This window comes from Gasterosteus aculeatus, chromosome 6 (genome assembly GCF_964276395.1).
Source record: "Gasterosteus aculeatus chromosome 6, fGasAcu3.hap1.1, whole genome shotgun sequence".
Lineage (NCBI taxonomy): Eukaryota > Metazoa > Chordata > Actinopteri > Perciformes > Gasterosteidae > Gasterosteus > Gasterosteus aculeatus.
This window is the reverse complement of record NC_135693.1, coordinates 18,125,361-18,138,335: the sequence shown is the minus strand read 5'-3', so window position 1 is coordinate 18,138,335 and position 12,975 is coordinate 18,125,361. Positions and strand designations below refer to the sequence as shown.

At 47.2% G+C, this 12,975-nt stretch overlaps 1 protein-coding gene across 2 annotated transcripts in view; it reads left to right on the top strand.

Annotated features, from left to right (window-relative positions):
• Positions 1 to 265: 265 nt before the first annotated feature.
• Positions 266 to 12,975, top strand: part of arfgef3 (ARFGEF family member 3) — a 28,975-nt gene continuing 16,265 nt past the window's right edge. Inside the window, exons 1-16 of one of the 2 annotated variants that reach the window (XM_040179208.2) lie at positions 266 to 2,196; positions 3,853 to 3,904; positions 4,860 to 4,941; positions 5,209 to 5,349; positions 5,533 to 5,601; positions 8,006 to 8,122; positions 8,474 to 8,519; positions 8,750 to 8,834; positions 9,295 to 9,399; positions 9,517 to 9,635; positions 9,756 to 10,003; positions 10,130 to 10,242; positions 10,525 to 10,657; positions 10,780 to 11,357; positions 11,585 to 11,937; positions 12,698 to 12,864. In XM_040179208.2, coding sequence (XP_040035142.2) covers positions 2,112 to 2,196; positions 3,853 to 3,904; positions 4,860 to 4,941; positions 5,209 to 5,349; positions 5,533 to 5,601; positions 8,006 to 8,122; positions 8,474 to 8,519; positions 8,750 to 8,834; positions 9,295 to 9,399; positions 9,517 to 9,635; positions 9,756 to 10,003; positions 10,130 to 10,242; positions 10,525 to 10,657; positions 10,780 to 11,357; positions 11,585 to 11,937; positions 12,698 to 12,864 — 2,493 coding nt within the window. In that variant the 5' untranslated portion in view covers positions 266 to 2,111. Of the gene's footprint in view, positions 2,197 to 3,852; positions 3,905 to 4,859; positions 4,942 to 5,208; positions 5,350 to 5,532; positions 5,602 to 8,005; positions 8,123 to 8,473; positions 8,520 to 8,749; positions 8,835 to 9,294; positions 9,400 to 9,516; positions 9,636 to 9,755; positions 10,004 to 10,129; positions 10,243 to 10,524; positions 10,658 to 10,779; positions 11,358 to 11,584; positions 11,959 to 12,697; positions 12,865 to 12,975 lie in introns of both variants that reach the window. The other variant, XM_078104889.1, reaches the window with a different exon arrangement.

Sequence of the window (12,975 nt, the reverse complement as noted above, 5' to 3'; positions counted from 1 at the left end):
ACAAGAAAATGGGGGAAATGGATATTCAGGTTCTAACACAGATTCTACATCACATATAACAATTTCAAACCAATGCTTCTGTCGTAAGTAAACATTCTGCTTTTAACATGTTATCCATTAGTGAACATAAAGGATTTACTGCAGCACTTGGTTAAAACTGTTAGCTAATCATTATTTCCGTATGGATTTTACTGCTAATTAATTTCCATGCCGACACAATTATCCAGAGCCCAACTGGAAACCCTCACACATGTTTTTTCCATGAATTTTATTTTGTATTTTACATACAAATATAGTTGTCCCTGACGCTGTCAGTCAATGATAATGAAGTAGAAGTAGAAAGTGTCATAAAAAGAAAAGTACAGGTACCTTGCATCTGTAATTAAGTACAATATCACATCTCTTGTTTTCTCGTTAAAAGGCTCCGGCGGCGCAGAGCTCTATGCTTCCACGAGGAACTAAACTTTCGCACTCATGAAAAGAAAAAAATAGATGACCGTCTCCCGGTTTGACGCTTCAATGCGGCTCCGACCCAAATCGCACACTGTTGTGTAATGCTCATTGGCTAAAAGTGCAGCGCGTGTGTCTCAACGCTGTCCACTCAGAATGATGAGTACAAGTACACATCACACACAAGTGATGCGGTAACTGTGTCAAAGGAGCGGCCGGTAGCCGATTCAGCAGGTTTTACTTTTAAAATGAATGTTTTTGACACACTTAGATACTCGGCAGTGCGGTTGAATCATCGTATAGTTTAGTAGATCAGGCTTTTGTGTAGAGGCCTCGTTGGTTTAGTTGGGTGCAAACTATTGGCACCTGTTGGTCGGGCGTGTAGGCAGGTGGGACCAGCATGCACCTGGGCAGCCCAATGGTTTTAAACAGAGGCAGAGAGGCGACGCGTGAATGAACAATGGCCTCCCTGTAAAACCTGTGGCATTGTAATTATTGGGGGGGGGGGGTAGTAATTATTGAGGAGGCAGCACTGTGTCCTGGGCTCTAAAGGGCCCAACGAGTCCCCCCCCCTGCCTCACACACCAAGCACAACCCCAAACATTAATCCCAGGGTCACACCGTGGTACAGATCATCAGTAAGGCTACAGAAAACAGTAGAAACTATTTAATCCAACACCGCCATCAGGTGGACCCACGAGGACACGCGCTGCCTGTGTAAAAATCTGAATATGTAGACAGAATAAAAATCATAAGTAATCAATAAAAATAATATGTCACAATATATTTATTTTAAATATGTAAATTGAAAAGAATAGGTATTTTGTTAATGTAGAGTTACATTAATATGTAAATTGGGGGAAAAAATAATCTCTAGATTTATGATTTATGCCTTTTCCACAGAATAATAATACGCATAAAACAATAACCTACTCATAAATTTTTTAAAAACATTTCCCCATAACGTCACGAGTCGTGACGATGCTCTCTGACTCCACCTGCGCTTCCTCCACCTGTCGCCCCGCCGTCACAGGAAGTCCCGTTCCAGCCTCCACCAATCCGCGCCGCAGTTTCCAGCTCCCGTACTGGGGGCGGGGCGCAGTAAACACTGCGTTGCCAGGTCACAGCAAAATCCCCCCTTTTATTTGAGGGTTTTTTCCTTTTTGCGGAACGATCCCTGCGACGCGTCCTTCGCCCCGACGGCGGATTGATTTTTTTGTGGGATGGACGCAGGAAACCGGATCCTGGACGCGGTGAACACAACGAGCATCCACTGGAACGGATTTACCAAAACACGGCAGTGGCGAGCGGGGACACCCGACCGGCGGGGACGGGGAGAGTGGCGTCATTTCGCCGTGTTGATCCGCTGCTGGATGGGTGATGATTCCCGGTGACTGTTCGTCCGGTGTCGGATTATCTCCGCTGTGCCACCGAAAGAGAGGCTTCCTCGTCCCGCCGGCCGGCCTGACATCACCGCCCGCTCGTCAGGGGATGAATCACCGCCTTCATCGCGGGCTGCTGGTGCTGCTGGTGGGGTTCGGGATGCTGTCGCTGTACTGTTAACACACATTAAAAAAACAACACACACAACAGCACCTCCCGCACGCCCCCGCGCGTCTCCTCCCCCCCGCAGCGCGGCGCGTCTCCCCCCGGGAGTCAGCATGGAGGACATCCTGCGTAAACTGCAGAAAGACGCGTCCGGCCACAAGCACAAAGCCCTCCGCGACGCCTGCGTCTACGCCCGCGGTGAGTGCACAGCAGCTCCCCCCACCTGTCTCCCCCCGTCCCCCGCTGTCTCCCCCCCCGTCTCTCCCAGTCTCCGGCTCTAGTAAAAGGGGTAAAAAGGGTAAAAGCTTTAAAGTAACGTATTAAAATTATTATTATTATTTTTTATTATTATTATTATTATGTCGGGAGGCGACGGGGTCTTTGGCAGTGTTTTTTAAGGTGATCAATACTAAAGCCTTATAGTGAGGGGTGTGTGGGGGGGGCAATGTTGGGGCCCGTCATCCAAAACAGGTATTAAAAAAAAAAAAAAAGTTGCAACCGCCGTATTATGATTTTTGATAAACAAGCACAACTGGTCCTTTCAGAAGCATTCATTTCCTTTTAGGCCGTTTCATAAAAGCACGTGTGATCTTTGCAACAACACCGGCGCTTCCAACGCGGAAGGAACATAAACGCACCATCGTGGCCGACTCCTCTGGAGGCAGACGACCACCGATGTGCTGATCACCAATTAGAGCTTTAGGTTGTTTTTAAAAGGCATGACGTGTGATGACGTCACGGCCCACTCGATCATATTGCACACCAGTTGTGCTTTTAAAGATGACGTGAGGCGATGGGTCTTAATAAATGATCACCCACGCGGACCTTTCTGCTGACTCACTCGCCACCTTCTAGCCGACTGAGGGTTTGTTCCCATGCAAATGATTACCACAAGAGGAAGAGAGCGTTGCACATTTTGAATGGAAACTCCTCGCTGGTCTCGCCGGTGTCGGTCAGTGCTTTCTCCATGAAGTTCTCTCCTCAGCAAAAGCCTCAAACTGCAATCAGAGGACGTCACGCTAACAGAAAATCCATTGAACGCCACTGAAGCAGGAGGAAAAAGCGCTTTCCCACTGACGTCAGTGATATTTATTAGTAATAGAAGGCCAGCCTGACCTTTTGGTGGCGGGTGAAACTCCTGTGACACCGCGAGCAGAGAATGGGCTCAGATTGTGCTGATCTGATGCACGCGCACACACACACACACACACACACTGCAAGGACATGTTTAACGGGGCGTGAAGAGGTCGGCAGATCTTGGAAACAATCGTGTGCAAGAGCATCGTGCATGTATGAATTGAGGGCTCCGGTGTGACCGAGGCTATCCAGCGCGTCGTACTCCACTTATTTCCACCCTCTCACTGACGTGAACGGACTTCATGTTTTACAGACTGGTTTGAGACGACAAGCCCATAATATGCATCGGATTCGTTCGCCTCTGACGTGTTGTGAAGGACGCGTCCGAAGCGAACGCCACCTTAGACACACACACACACACAGACATGCAGTGTGTGATAAACATACAGTGTAAGGGCAAGGACAGCCTGTGCAGAGTCACAGGAGACTCATGCAGCATTATTCTTAACTAACTTTTTTTTTTTACCCTGCATTTGTGATATTTCAGGCAAATACAACGTTAATAGACAGAAGCTTTAAGGGTGTCCTTAAACCAGCTGAGCCCTGCAGTTTTCATCAAACATACTAGCTAGATAATAAGCTTTTCCCATTCAACTCTGTGAACCCCACATGTGGTTAAAGTTTCGATGACCCAGTAACCATGGTGTTTTATGCCCCTTTTCCAGTTATCACCATTAATCCCAATGTTCTCTTTTCTCCCGTTTCCTTCGTTTGCAGAAACCCTGGAGTCTCAGAATGGATCAGTCAAGATTTCCCCCTCAAAGCTTCGGTAAGTCGAACAGTCAGTTCATCTTCACCTCAAAGCTCCAGAGGGCCCGAGGTCAGAAACCTCATGAGCATCGGGGAGGCCGCTGCCTCAGAGCTGCCCGCTGTGCGTTTATGGCAGAGACACGGATAACCAAATATGAAAATTCAAAGTGCTCCTCTCCGAGCTGCGTGGCCAGCGTTCCTCTATTTTACGCACCATTTATGATTTGAGTGATAAACATCAGTCCTGGGATGCAAATATTGCATTTCAGCACAGGACTTGCGCTGTCACACGTAACCGGGGTTACACACAGCTGCAACAGTATGGTATAATAGCCAAAAGTCAATCGGTCAGATTAATCAATGACCTAATTAATCGTAACTAAGGTGGGTGCACGGCCATTTTTATTTTCTTTCTAGTAAATGAAGGATCTCTTCTTAAAGTAAAAGGTCAAATGAACGTTGAGAGAAAGGTGCCATGGATTCTGGATGCAGCTCAACGCGCAGTGAATTATTCATTCTGCTGTTTTATTAAGGATTATTGCTTTAAATATTGATGATAATGTATTTTTAATGCCGTGTGATGGTTCGCGTCCATTGGGCTCCTTTGTCTCTACAAAAGAGACACTTCCTGTGACTCACTGACTGAGGAACAAAACGATGAAACGCTGAACTTCATGAACAATTAAAGTTGCCTTTAATGCTGCTTAAAAATGTTACATTGTTAATCAAAGCCTTTTTATTTCCTGCTATGACTCTCCTGGTTGTATTAATATCAAAGTAAGTTACTGTTTACTTTTAGTTTCATTATGGCCAGATAATATCTGGAAGACAAATGTGAAAAGTACTGTCCGTGACTTTGTCTGTGGAAATATTCAGACAACTGAAGCTGTTGCCGAACCACTGAGAGCAATGATGGGGAGGCAGCGTTGTGCAGTGTCGTACCGACGGGTGTGTTGTTGCTCGTGTGTTTGCAGAGAGCGATGTCTGCTGCCTCTCCAGATGGCTCTGGAGTCTAAAAACACCAAACTGGGACAGACTGCGCTTACTGGGATGCAGGTACCTCCACTGGCTCCGCCATCAAGGTTCAGGATGGAACGTGTGGTTGGCGACCACATTTTGGAATTTCCCTTTTTACAAGTAAAATGCGTCTTCGTTCAACTGAGTTGGACATAATCAGTGAGCATCAGCGTCAATCCACTCTGACATCTCGGACTTTTGCCACTGCAGAAAATAAGCCTAAAAATCTGAATTTATTTATTCGGACATCAGGAGGGAAGCTGCTGCTTGATAAAAACTCTCTTCCCTCTGCTGTCGTCCAATCAGAAGCTCCTGTGCGAGGACAGGTTTGTGGGCGGGGTCAGCCGGGAGGTGGAGGTCCTGGAGAAGCAGCTGCTCAGCCAGATGTTGGAGGCCATCAGAGTCACCCCATCCCTCCACGAGGACTTGCAGGTGGAAGTCATGAAGGTAAACCTGCCTGAATATATTCCTGAAATAGTGTCAACTCATATTTGTCATCGAAGTGTTTTCCAATCTCCAATTTCTGTGACGTTTTCCTTTCATTTTATTTTTTTACTATTTTTTTATTATTTCTGTATCTGCCCCATAATATTAAACGTCCCTCTCTTTGTTTCTGTCTGCTGTGTGCAGGTCCTGCTTTGTATCACCTACTCACCCAACTTTGACATCAACGGAGACTCCATCCTGCGGATTGCTGAGGTGGGACACAAAGGACCTCGTCATATATTATTACAAAAAAGAGACGTTCTGTTTGCTTTTGCAAAATGAATCAACAATATGCAGAAATGGATATTGTAGATTACTTCAGTACCTCTGGGAACTGAATCCAAGAAACCACAGTGGTTTCTACTGGTTTGAACGGGCCGTCGTCTTCTAATCGGAAGGTGGGAGGTTCGATCCCTGGTGAAAAGCAGGCAGTTCACGAGCTCGGCCTATTTTAAAGGTGACGCTGTGCTCCATCCCTACTCAGCCGGAGGCCTTGTCTCATGCTGTAATCTCATCCATTATTCACATAAGTTGAGTTGTGCTGCACACACACACACACGGGAGATATTTTCCACCTCACAAGCTGTTGCAAGTTGCAATACTGGACTTACCTGGTTGACTTTAAATAGATTAGCTTTCACATTCATGACGGCGCGTAAGTTAAAATTCAGATTGTGACATCAGTCTTTCCTCACCGATGGATTCATTGGGCTGTAAAGACGTCGCGGAGCAACTCAGTCGCTCCCGACAAATTGTCACTCACGCCCTCTCAGCGCTTCTATCACGGCTCAACATCGGCAATGAAAGGAAGCAACGTGAGTATTTAGTTTGGATGAATAATGAATGTGCAGCGCTTGCCTCGTGACGTAAGACGCGTCATTCAGAGTGATCGCAGTACTACAACGTTCAGGAGAATGGCAGCTTATAGGCTTCATTTGTCTTTTCTGGCGAGGTTTAGAGCTTTAGCACAAGAGAGGGCTTTTTCTTTGTTGTGGAGAGACAGTTGCCAGGTTGCCGTTGGCAACCATCTTGAGAAATTGACAAAATACTTTCGGTTCTTATCAGTGGCAAAAAAATGAACTTATGAAAAAGTTGGGACAGCAAAAACAATGAAGTCCAAAATACATATATAAAAAATATTTTCTGCTGATATTTAAATGCTCCGAACCAGAGAACGCTGCACATGTGTTCACAGGCAACTGGCCGTTTGTGATGACTATTTTTAATGCCAGGAATTGAGGGGGAACACGTGATAAAGCTACTGCATATTTCTCAATTAACCAAAAAATATAGCTAAAAACTAATATTTTCAGTTTTGCCAAACAAATGCTGACGGTCACCTACATGGCAACCGCTTTAAAAAGTTATCATTGAGCCCGTTTATGGAACATTCTGATCATACAGATCATACAGATCAACAGCTGAGCAGCAGAACCTGCTATTTATTGTGTTTCATTAATGTTTCTGTGCTGTTTATGAGCATTAAACCGCATTCACATTACAACTCAAGCCGATTACAGCTGCCTCTGACACACACTTCCCACAGTCACCTTTTTAAAGAGTGTGTGTGTGTGTGTGTGTGGGGTGGGAATGTTACACACAGGATATATACTTTTTATCAAGAATTTATGAGCTGTCTAAATTGAAACCATAAAGTGACCGAGGCTCCTGCAGGGCCTCCACCTGAGCAGGAACATAATGAACAGGCAGTAATCCGCCGCCCTCGTTATTTCCGAGCTCCGACCCAAACGAGTGTCGCCTCTGGTGAGTTTTCCTGTGACATCATCACTTCACTCAGCAGCACAGTGAGGCTCGGCACAGGTTACTGATGCAGTGATTGGCAGCACTCAGGGATTTATGAACCACCTGGAGCTGGAGGTTAATACCGTGTCACTTACGTGACTCAAAATTAGCTTTTTAAAAGTGGTTGCCAAGTCTGCAACAGGGCCCTCAGGTTACATGTGGATGTACCTACGATTCAGTTTTTCATGGTATTGTGGCATTTCCTTTTGTGCTGTGTCAGTGGTTCATGTTTTATCAAGCAGCTGTTGTTCCCCTAGAGGACAGGAACGGCATTCTGGTCCTTTTAGGACTGCAGCCATAAAAAAAAATGAGTAGAATCAGTAACTTTGGTTGCTTTGAAAAAGTAGAACTGCTGGAGCCGGAGGAGGTTTTCATTTTGGGAGGCTGCACCTTACTCTGTTGTTCATCTCTGGGTCCGGGAGGCTCTGTGATGCAGGTGGTGGAGGTGGAAACATTAACATCATGAGACCTTGTGTGCTTAAACCGGCCGATCCCCTCATGATACTGCAAAGCTCTTTTGATAAAAGCCGGTGTCGTTTTTCACAGAGGGTTGTGTTGCTTAGCTGCTCACCAGCTGCTCACTACTTCCACCTCCCCGCCTCCTCCCTCTAGTCAGTTACAAGACCAATGGGAGGGAGGAGGAGGCGGGGTGGTACCCGTTGACGCCATGGAAACCTCCTCCTAAATCTCCCTGATAGTTCTTGGAGGCTGTCAGGACCTGATCTGCTTTGGTGACTCAGGCGCCAGAAAGGTCGCCACAGCGACAGAATCAATTTAGTGTGTTTGTTTTTGTGTGTGTGTGTGTGTGTTTTAGGTGTGTATCAAGACCTACATGTCCAGCTGTCACCAGCGCAGCATCAACACGGCGGTCCGAGCCACACTGAGTCAGATACTGGGAGACCTGACGCTGCAGCTGAGGCACAGACAGGAGGTCACTCCTTGGCACAGAACACACACCACGCAATGGCCGTAGACACGGAAGGATAAATGTGATGCAATCAATCAAAGAAACACCATTGCTGCTACACTCATATTAGCATTCTGACTGATATTGCTTTTGTCTGTTTTTATATCGTTCAAAAAATGTGTTCCACCCAGAAAACAAATAAGTAACTTGTGTTTTTGGGGCGAAAACAGACTTTTAGGTACAGTTTTAGTTGTATTTTGTTACAAGCGTACTGAGATCTCGATGTGTTTAATCTACGCGAACACACAAAGTGGCCCGAGTATAATCAACAACTGCACCCGCCTCAGAAAGACCCTGTGTTGTGCTCCTCCACAGGGGTCCGATGGAGACGAGGCGACTGCCGTGCCGCTGCACAGGAGAGGTAAGTTCACGTGCAGCGACGTGCGCTGAAATACGCATCCGGCCCGCTGTGCAAACACGCAATAGAACCCTGAATAGATACATGGACAAGTGGTTTGCTGCCATGTGAATGTTTGTGTAACAGGGTAAAGCTGCTGATACAGTATTATTATTTTTTTTATGATTTTATATACACATTTTAATAAAGTAGGTGGCATCAATTCACTCGTTGTTGTATGTGTGTTTTTGCAGATATTTCTCCCACCAGCCAGGCGCTGTGTGAAGACGTGGTGACGGTTCTGACAGTGTTCTGTGAAAAACTGGAGTCGGTGGACAGGTAACAACGGCAGTTTACTTGACGTCATAGTTTTTTCTTGTTGTAAAAATATGACAAAGTCAAAATATGGGGGAAAATATTAGGTTGAAAAACGTCATGAAGAAAACGTCAAACTATTGGGTCGAAAAAGTCACAATATGTTAGGACGGAAAAGAAAAAGTCAACTAATAGGTTGAACAATGTCAAGAAAAAAAATAGTCAAAATATGTCACGGGAAAAAATTTAACAAATATTCGGTCAAAATGTTTTGAAAAAAAGTGAAAAAATATGTGTAAGTTGCAAAAAAAAATGCAAAAAAAATGTCAAATATATTTTGTCGGAAAAAAAAAGTTTTAAAAAGTGTTAGTAAAAATATGTTATGTCATTAGGTCAAAATATGTCATGAAAAAACCGTAAAAGAACATTAGGTAAAATATGTTCCTCTGAATGTTCTTTGTTCTTGCATCTTTCCATCCTCCAGTGAGAATCAGCTCCTCCAGCTCTTCTACCTGGAGTGCATCCTCTCGATGCTCAGCAGCTGCCCTCCCACAATGCACCTGTCCAGAGGCTTCACCGACCTCGTTTGGTAAGACGTGACACTTTCGGTAATCGAGTGTGAATGAAATTGTGTCAGTGAACTCATTGAAATGCTCAGGAGATGCATCGCATGACTTTCTAAATCTACAATATTCCTTTCGCCCAGGAAGCAGCTGTGTCCGTCACTCGTGGCGATCATGGGAAATCCTGTCAACGACAAAACGATCGCTTCCCACCACGGCTACACGGGGCCGTCGGACCGCCTCTCAGACAGACACGGTCTAGGTAACTCGCATGAAACCGTTTCCTCTCCATATTTTCCTGTTTTCCTCTTCAGAAAAATGATCTTGTTTTTAGATTATTCTGGTTTAGGCCTGTAGACGATTTTGCGTCTTCGCCCTGCAGGAATTGGCCAGGAGGTCGACCCCTCTGGCGCAGGGGTGTCCGATCACGGCAGGGGGTCCGGCTGCTCCTCCAGCGCCCCCGCCAGGATTGCGGCGGTGGTGCGAACCGTATGCTACATCGCCGCGGAGCTCGTGCGCCTGGTGAGCTGCGTGGAGTCGATGAAGCCGGTGCTGCAGTCGCTGTACCACAGGATCCTGCTGTACCCGCCTCCTCAGCACCGCACCGAGGCCATCCGCATCATGAAGGAGGTGGGAGCGGGAGAGCCGTAACGCTGACTTTTCTCCCCACGGCATGCTGTCACTTCGCAGGTTTCCACATTCAGGCAGCCATTGGTTTCCCATCAATGGATACGTGTGTGTGTGTGTGTGTTTTAGATCCTGGGCAGTCCCCAGCGGCTCTACGACCTCGCCGGTCCGTGCGTGGCTGAGCCTGAAACCAGGAAGCGCTCCTTCTCAAAGAGGAAGTCCCACCTGGACCTGCTGAAGCTGTTCGTAACTCATGTTTTTCGTTTGAGTTTTTGCAGAATGGACTCTCTGAAGTTGACCTTTTCGAATAGCCTCTTATTATAACGTTAGGCTTTTTCCATGGAGACAGTGTTACTTTGAACATAAGAGCCAGATGTTTTTCATCGATGACTTTCTTGAGAAGAGGAGCAGTATAATTAATTCCTCGCAAGTAAATTAGAATTAAACTCGGGTCTGATTTTTACTAAAAGCCACCAAAGCGGTTATATAATGTGGGTTTTATACGCTTCTTCGTCCTGCTTCAGAGTGATGGACGGGATGACCGAGGCCTGTATGAAGGGAGGCATCGAGGCGTGTTACTCGTCGGTCTCCTGTGCCTGCGCTCTCCTCGGGGCGCTGGAGGAACTGTCGCACGGCCGCGGCATTCAATCCGAGCAGGTACGCCACTGCGACAGGACGCCCCCCCGAACGAGGCGTGCCGCCGGCATTCTGCGCTGCCCTGAAAAAGAAATGAATCGAGTTTAGCTGCAATCCTCTTGAGAATCTGTGTTTTTCCTCAGGCTCCGCTGCTCCTCAGGCGACTTGCGGACATGAAAGATGGGACGGAGTCGACGCGCGAGTCCATGGAGATCAACGAGGCCGACTTCAGGTGGCAGAGACACATCCTGTCCTCTGAGCAGGCTCCCTGGGAGCCCTGCTCCTCTTCCTCCCACGTGGCCGCCGAGCGCAGCCCCGACATCAGCATCAGCATCACCACGGAAACGGGCCAAACCACCGTGGATCTGGAGGCAGGGGAGCTCGCCGTGGGTCTGGCCCAGACTGCCCCCGAGGAGCGTGGGGAGGACGCACACCTCCCCTCGCTCCCGTCCTGTGGGGACCAGGAGGGGAGCCAGCACGAGCCGAGCGTCGGGGCGAGCGGACGGGAGGAGGGAGGACGGGGAGAAAAAGAGAGAACTGGAGGAGGAGGAGGAGGCGGTGGAGACGCTGGTGGTGGAGAAAGAGGAGCTGTTGTTCCTCCAGATGTGGTGCAGCGAAGTCACGGCCTGGTCTACCCCGACATCACCAACTTCCTGTCTGTGGAGTCCAGGACCAGGACGCACCCCGGAGGAGGGTCGCGATACAGCGAGAGCAACTTCAGGTGTGTCAGTGTGTAAAGAGCAAAGACCGAAATGATGTACACTGTATTTGCCAACGTTTGCTGCCACTACGCCGTGACAGTATTCTCCAATGCAGCGTGATAAAAAACAACTGCTCTTCCACATAAATGTATATTTCTTTAATTAGATATAAAGTCACCGTCTGCCTTTATAACCACCAATCAGCAGTGTAGAAATGACATCACTGACCTACCTGTCGGCTCCCCAGTATCGAGGAACAGGACTTGTCGCGCACCGAGTTCGACTCGTGCGACCAGTACTCCATGGCCGCGGAGAAGGACTCGGGCCGCTCCGACGCGTCGGACATCGGCTCCGACAACGCCTCGCTGGCGGACGAGGAGCAGCAGACGCCTCGCGACTGCCCGGGACACCGCTCGCTGCGCAGCGCCGCCCTGTCACTCAAGCTGCTGCGCAACCAGGAGGCCGACCAGCAGAGCGCCAGGCTGTTCGCGCAGTCGCTCGCCGCGCTGCTGCCCCGGCTGCTGGGACTGGGCTCGGCCACCGAGGTGGACCTGTCGCTGCAGAACTTCTCCTCGGCCTTCTGCTCCGGACTGCAGGCTGGTGAGAGACCGAATGCAGAGGGTTAGATTCAAACCCTAAGAGTCTGAGTGTGTGTGTGTGTGTGTGTGTGTGTGTGTGTGTGTGTGTGTGTGTGTGTGTGTGTGTGTGTGTGTGTGCGTGTGCACGCTAAACAAACACAAGGTATTTGCCGAAGGTGGAACGATCCGTGCAGCTGTCTCTTCCTGTTATAATTCAGCTGTTGTTTGAGTCCCACAGAAACACTCACTGATGAATCTTTGAATACACGACTCTCCGGGGTATTCAATAATATATATATATACATATATATATATTTTTAATTTATATATATATATATTTTTTTTTTATATATATATATATATTTTTTTTTTTTAAATTTATATATATATATTTTATATATATATATATATATATATATTTTTTTTTTTTAGTTTATATATATATTTTTATATATTTTTTATATATATATATATTTTTTTATATATATATATGTCACAAGTCAATTGTGAGTTTCTTCTTCTTCTTTTAGCCTCTATAAATAGTTCATCACTTCACAGCAGTTTTAATCAAACATTTTGGGCCTTTTTATGCACTCATTCCGCTTTATCTCCCCCCCCCCACTCATCTTCCTCTGAATACTACTACTGAATATTTTTTTAAATCATGGTTAGTTTTTTGTCCCAAAATGTCAGAGGAATGTATAAATAAGCATTATTCGGATCTACATCCCACAAAAGTCATGTGTTGTTGCCCTCTCTGGTCCCCCCCGTGTCCCCTCCAGGTGGGATCCACTCGCCAGGCTTCGAGGACGGAGACACCCTGAGCTGTCAGTCCCTGATGAACGCCGACGGCCTGTACCTGGTGTCGTACTACGCTCTGCTGCTCAACCTCAAACTCTGCTGCTGCGACTACTACCGGCGGCGCACGCTCGCACCCGTCCTCAGCCTGGTGAGCAGCAAACCCCCCCCTACCACACACACACACACACCCTCCCCGGTGGTGGAGCTGCACACTTCTACCACCGCTGCTCGCTTCATGCATGAAGAAGAAGAAGAAGAA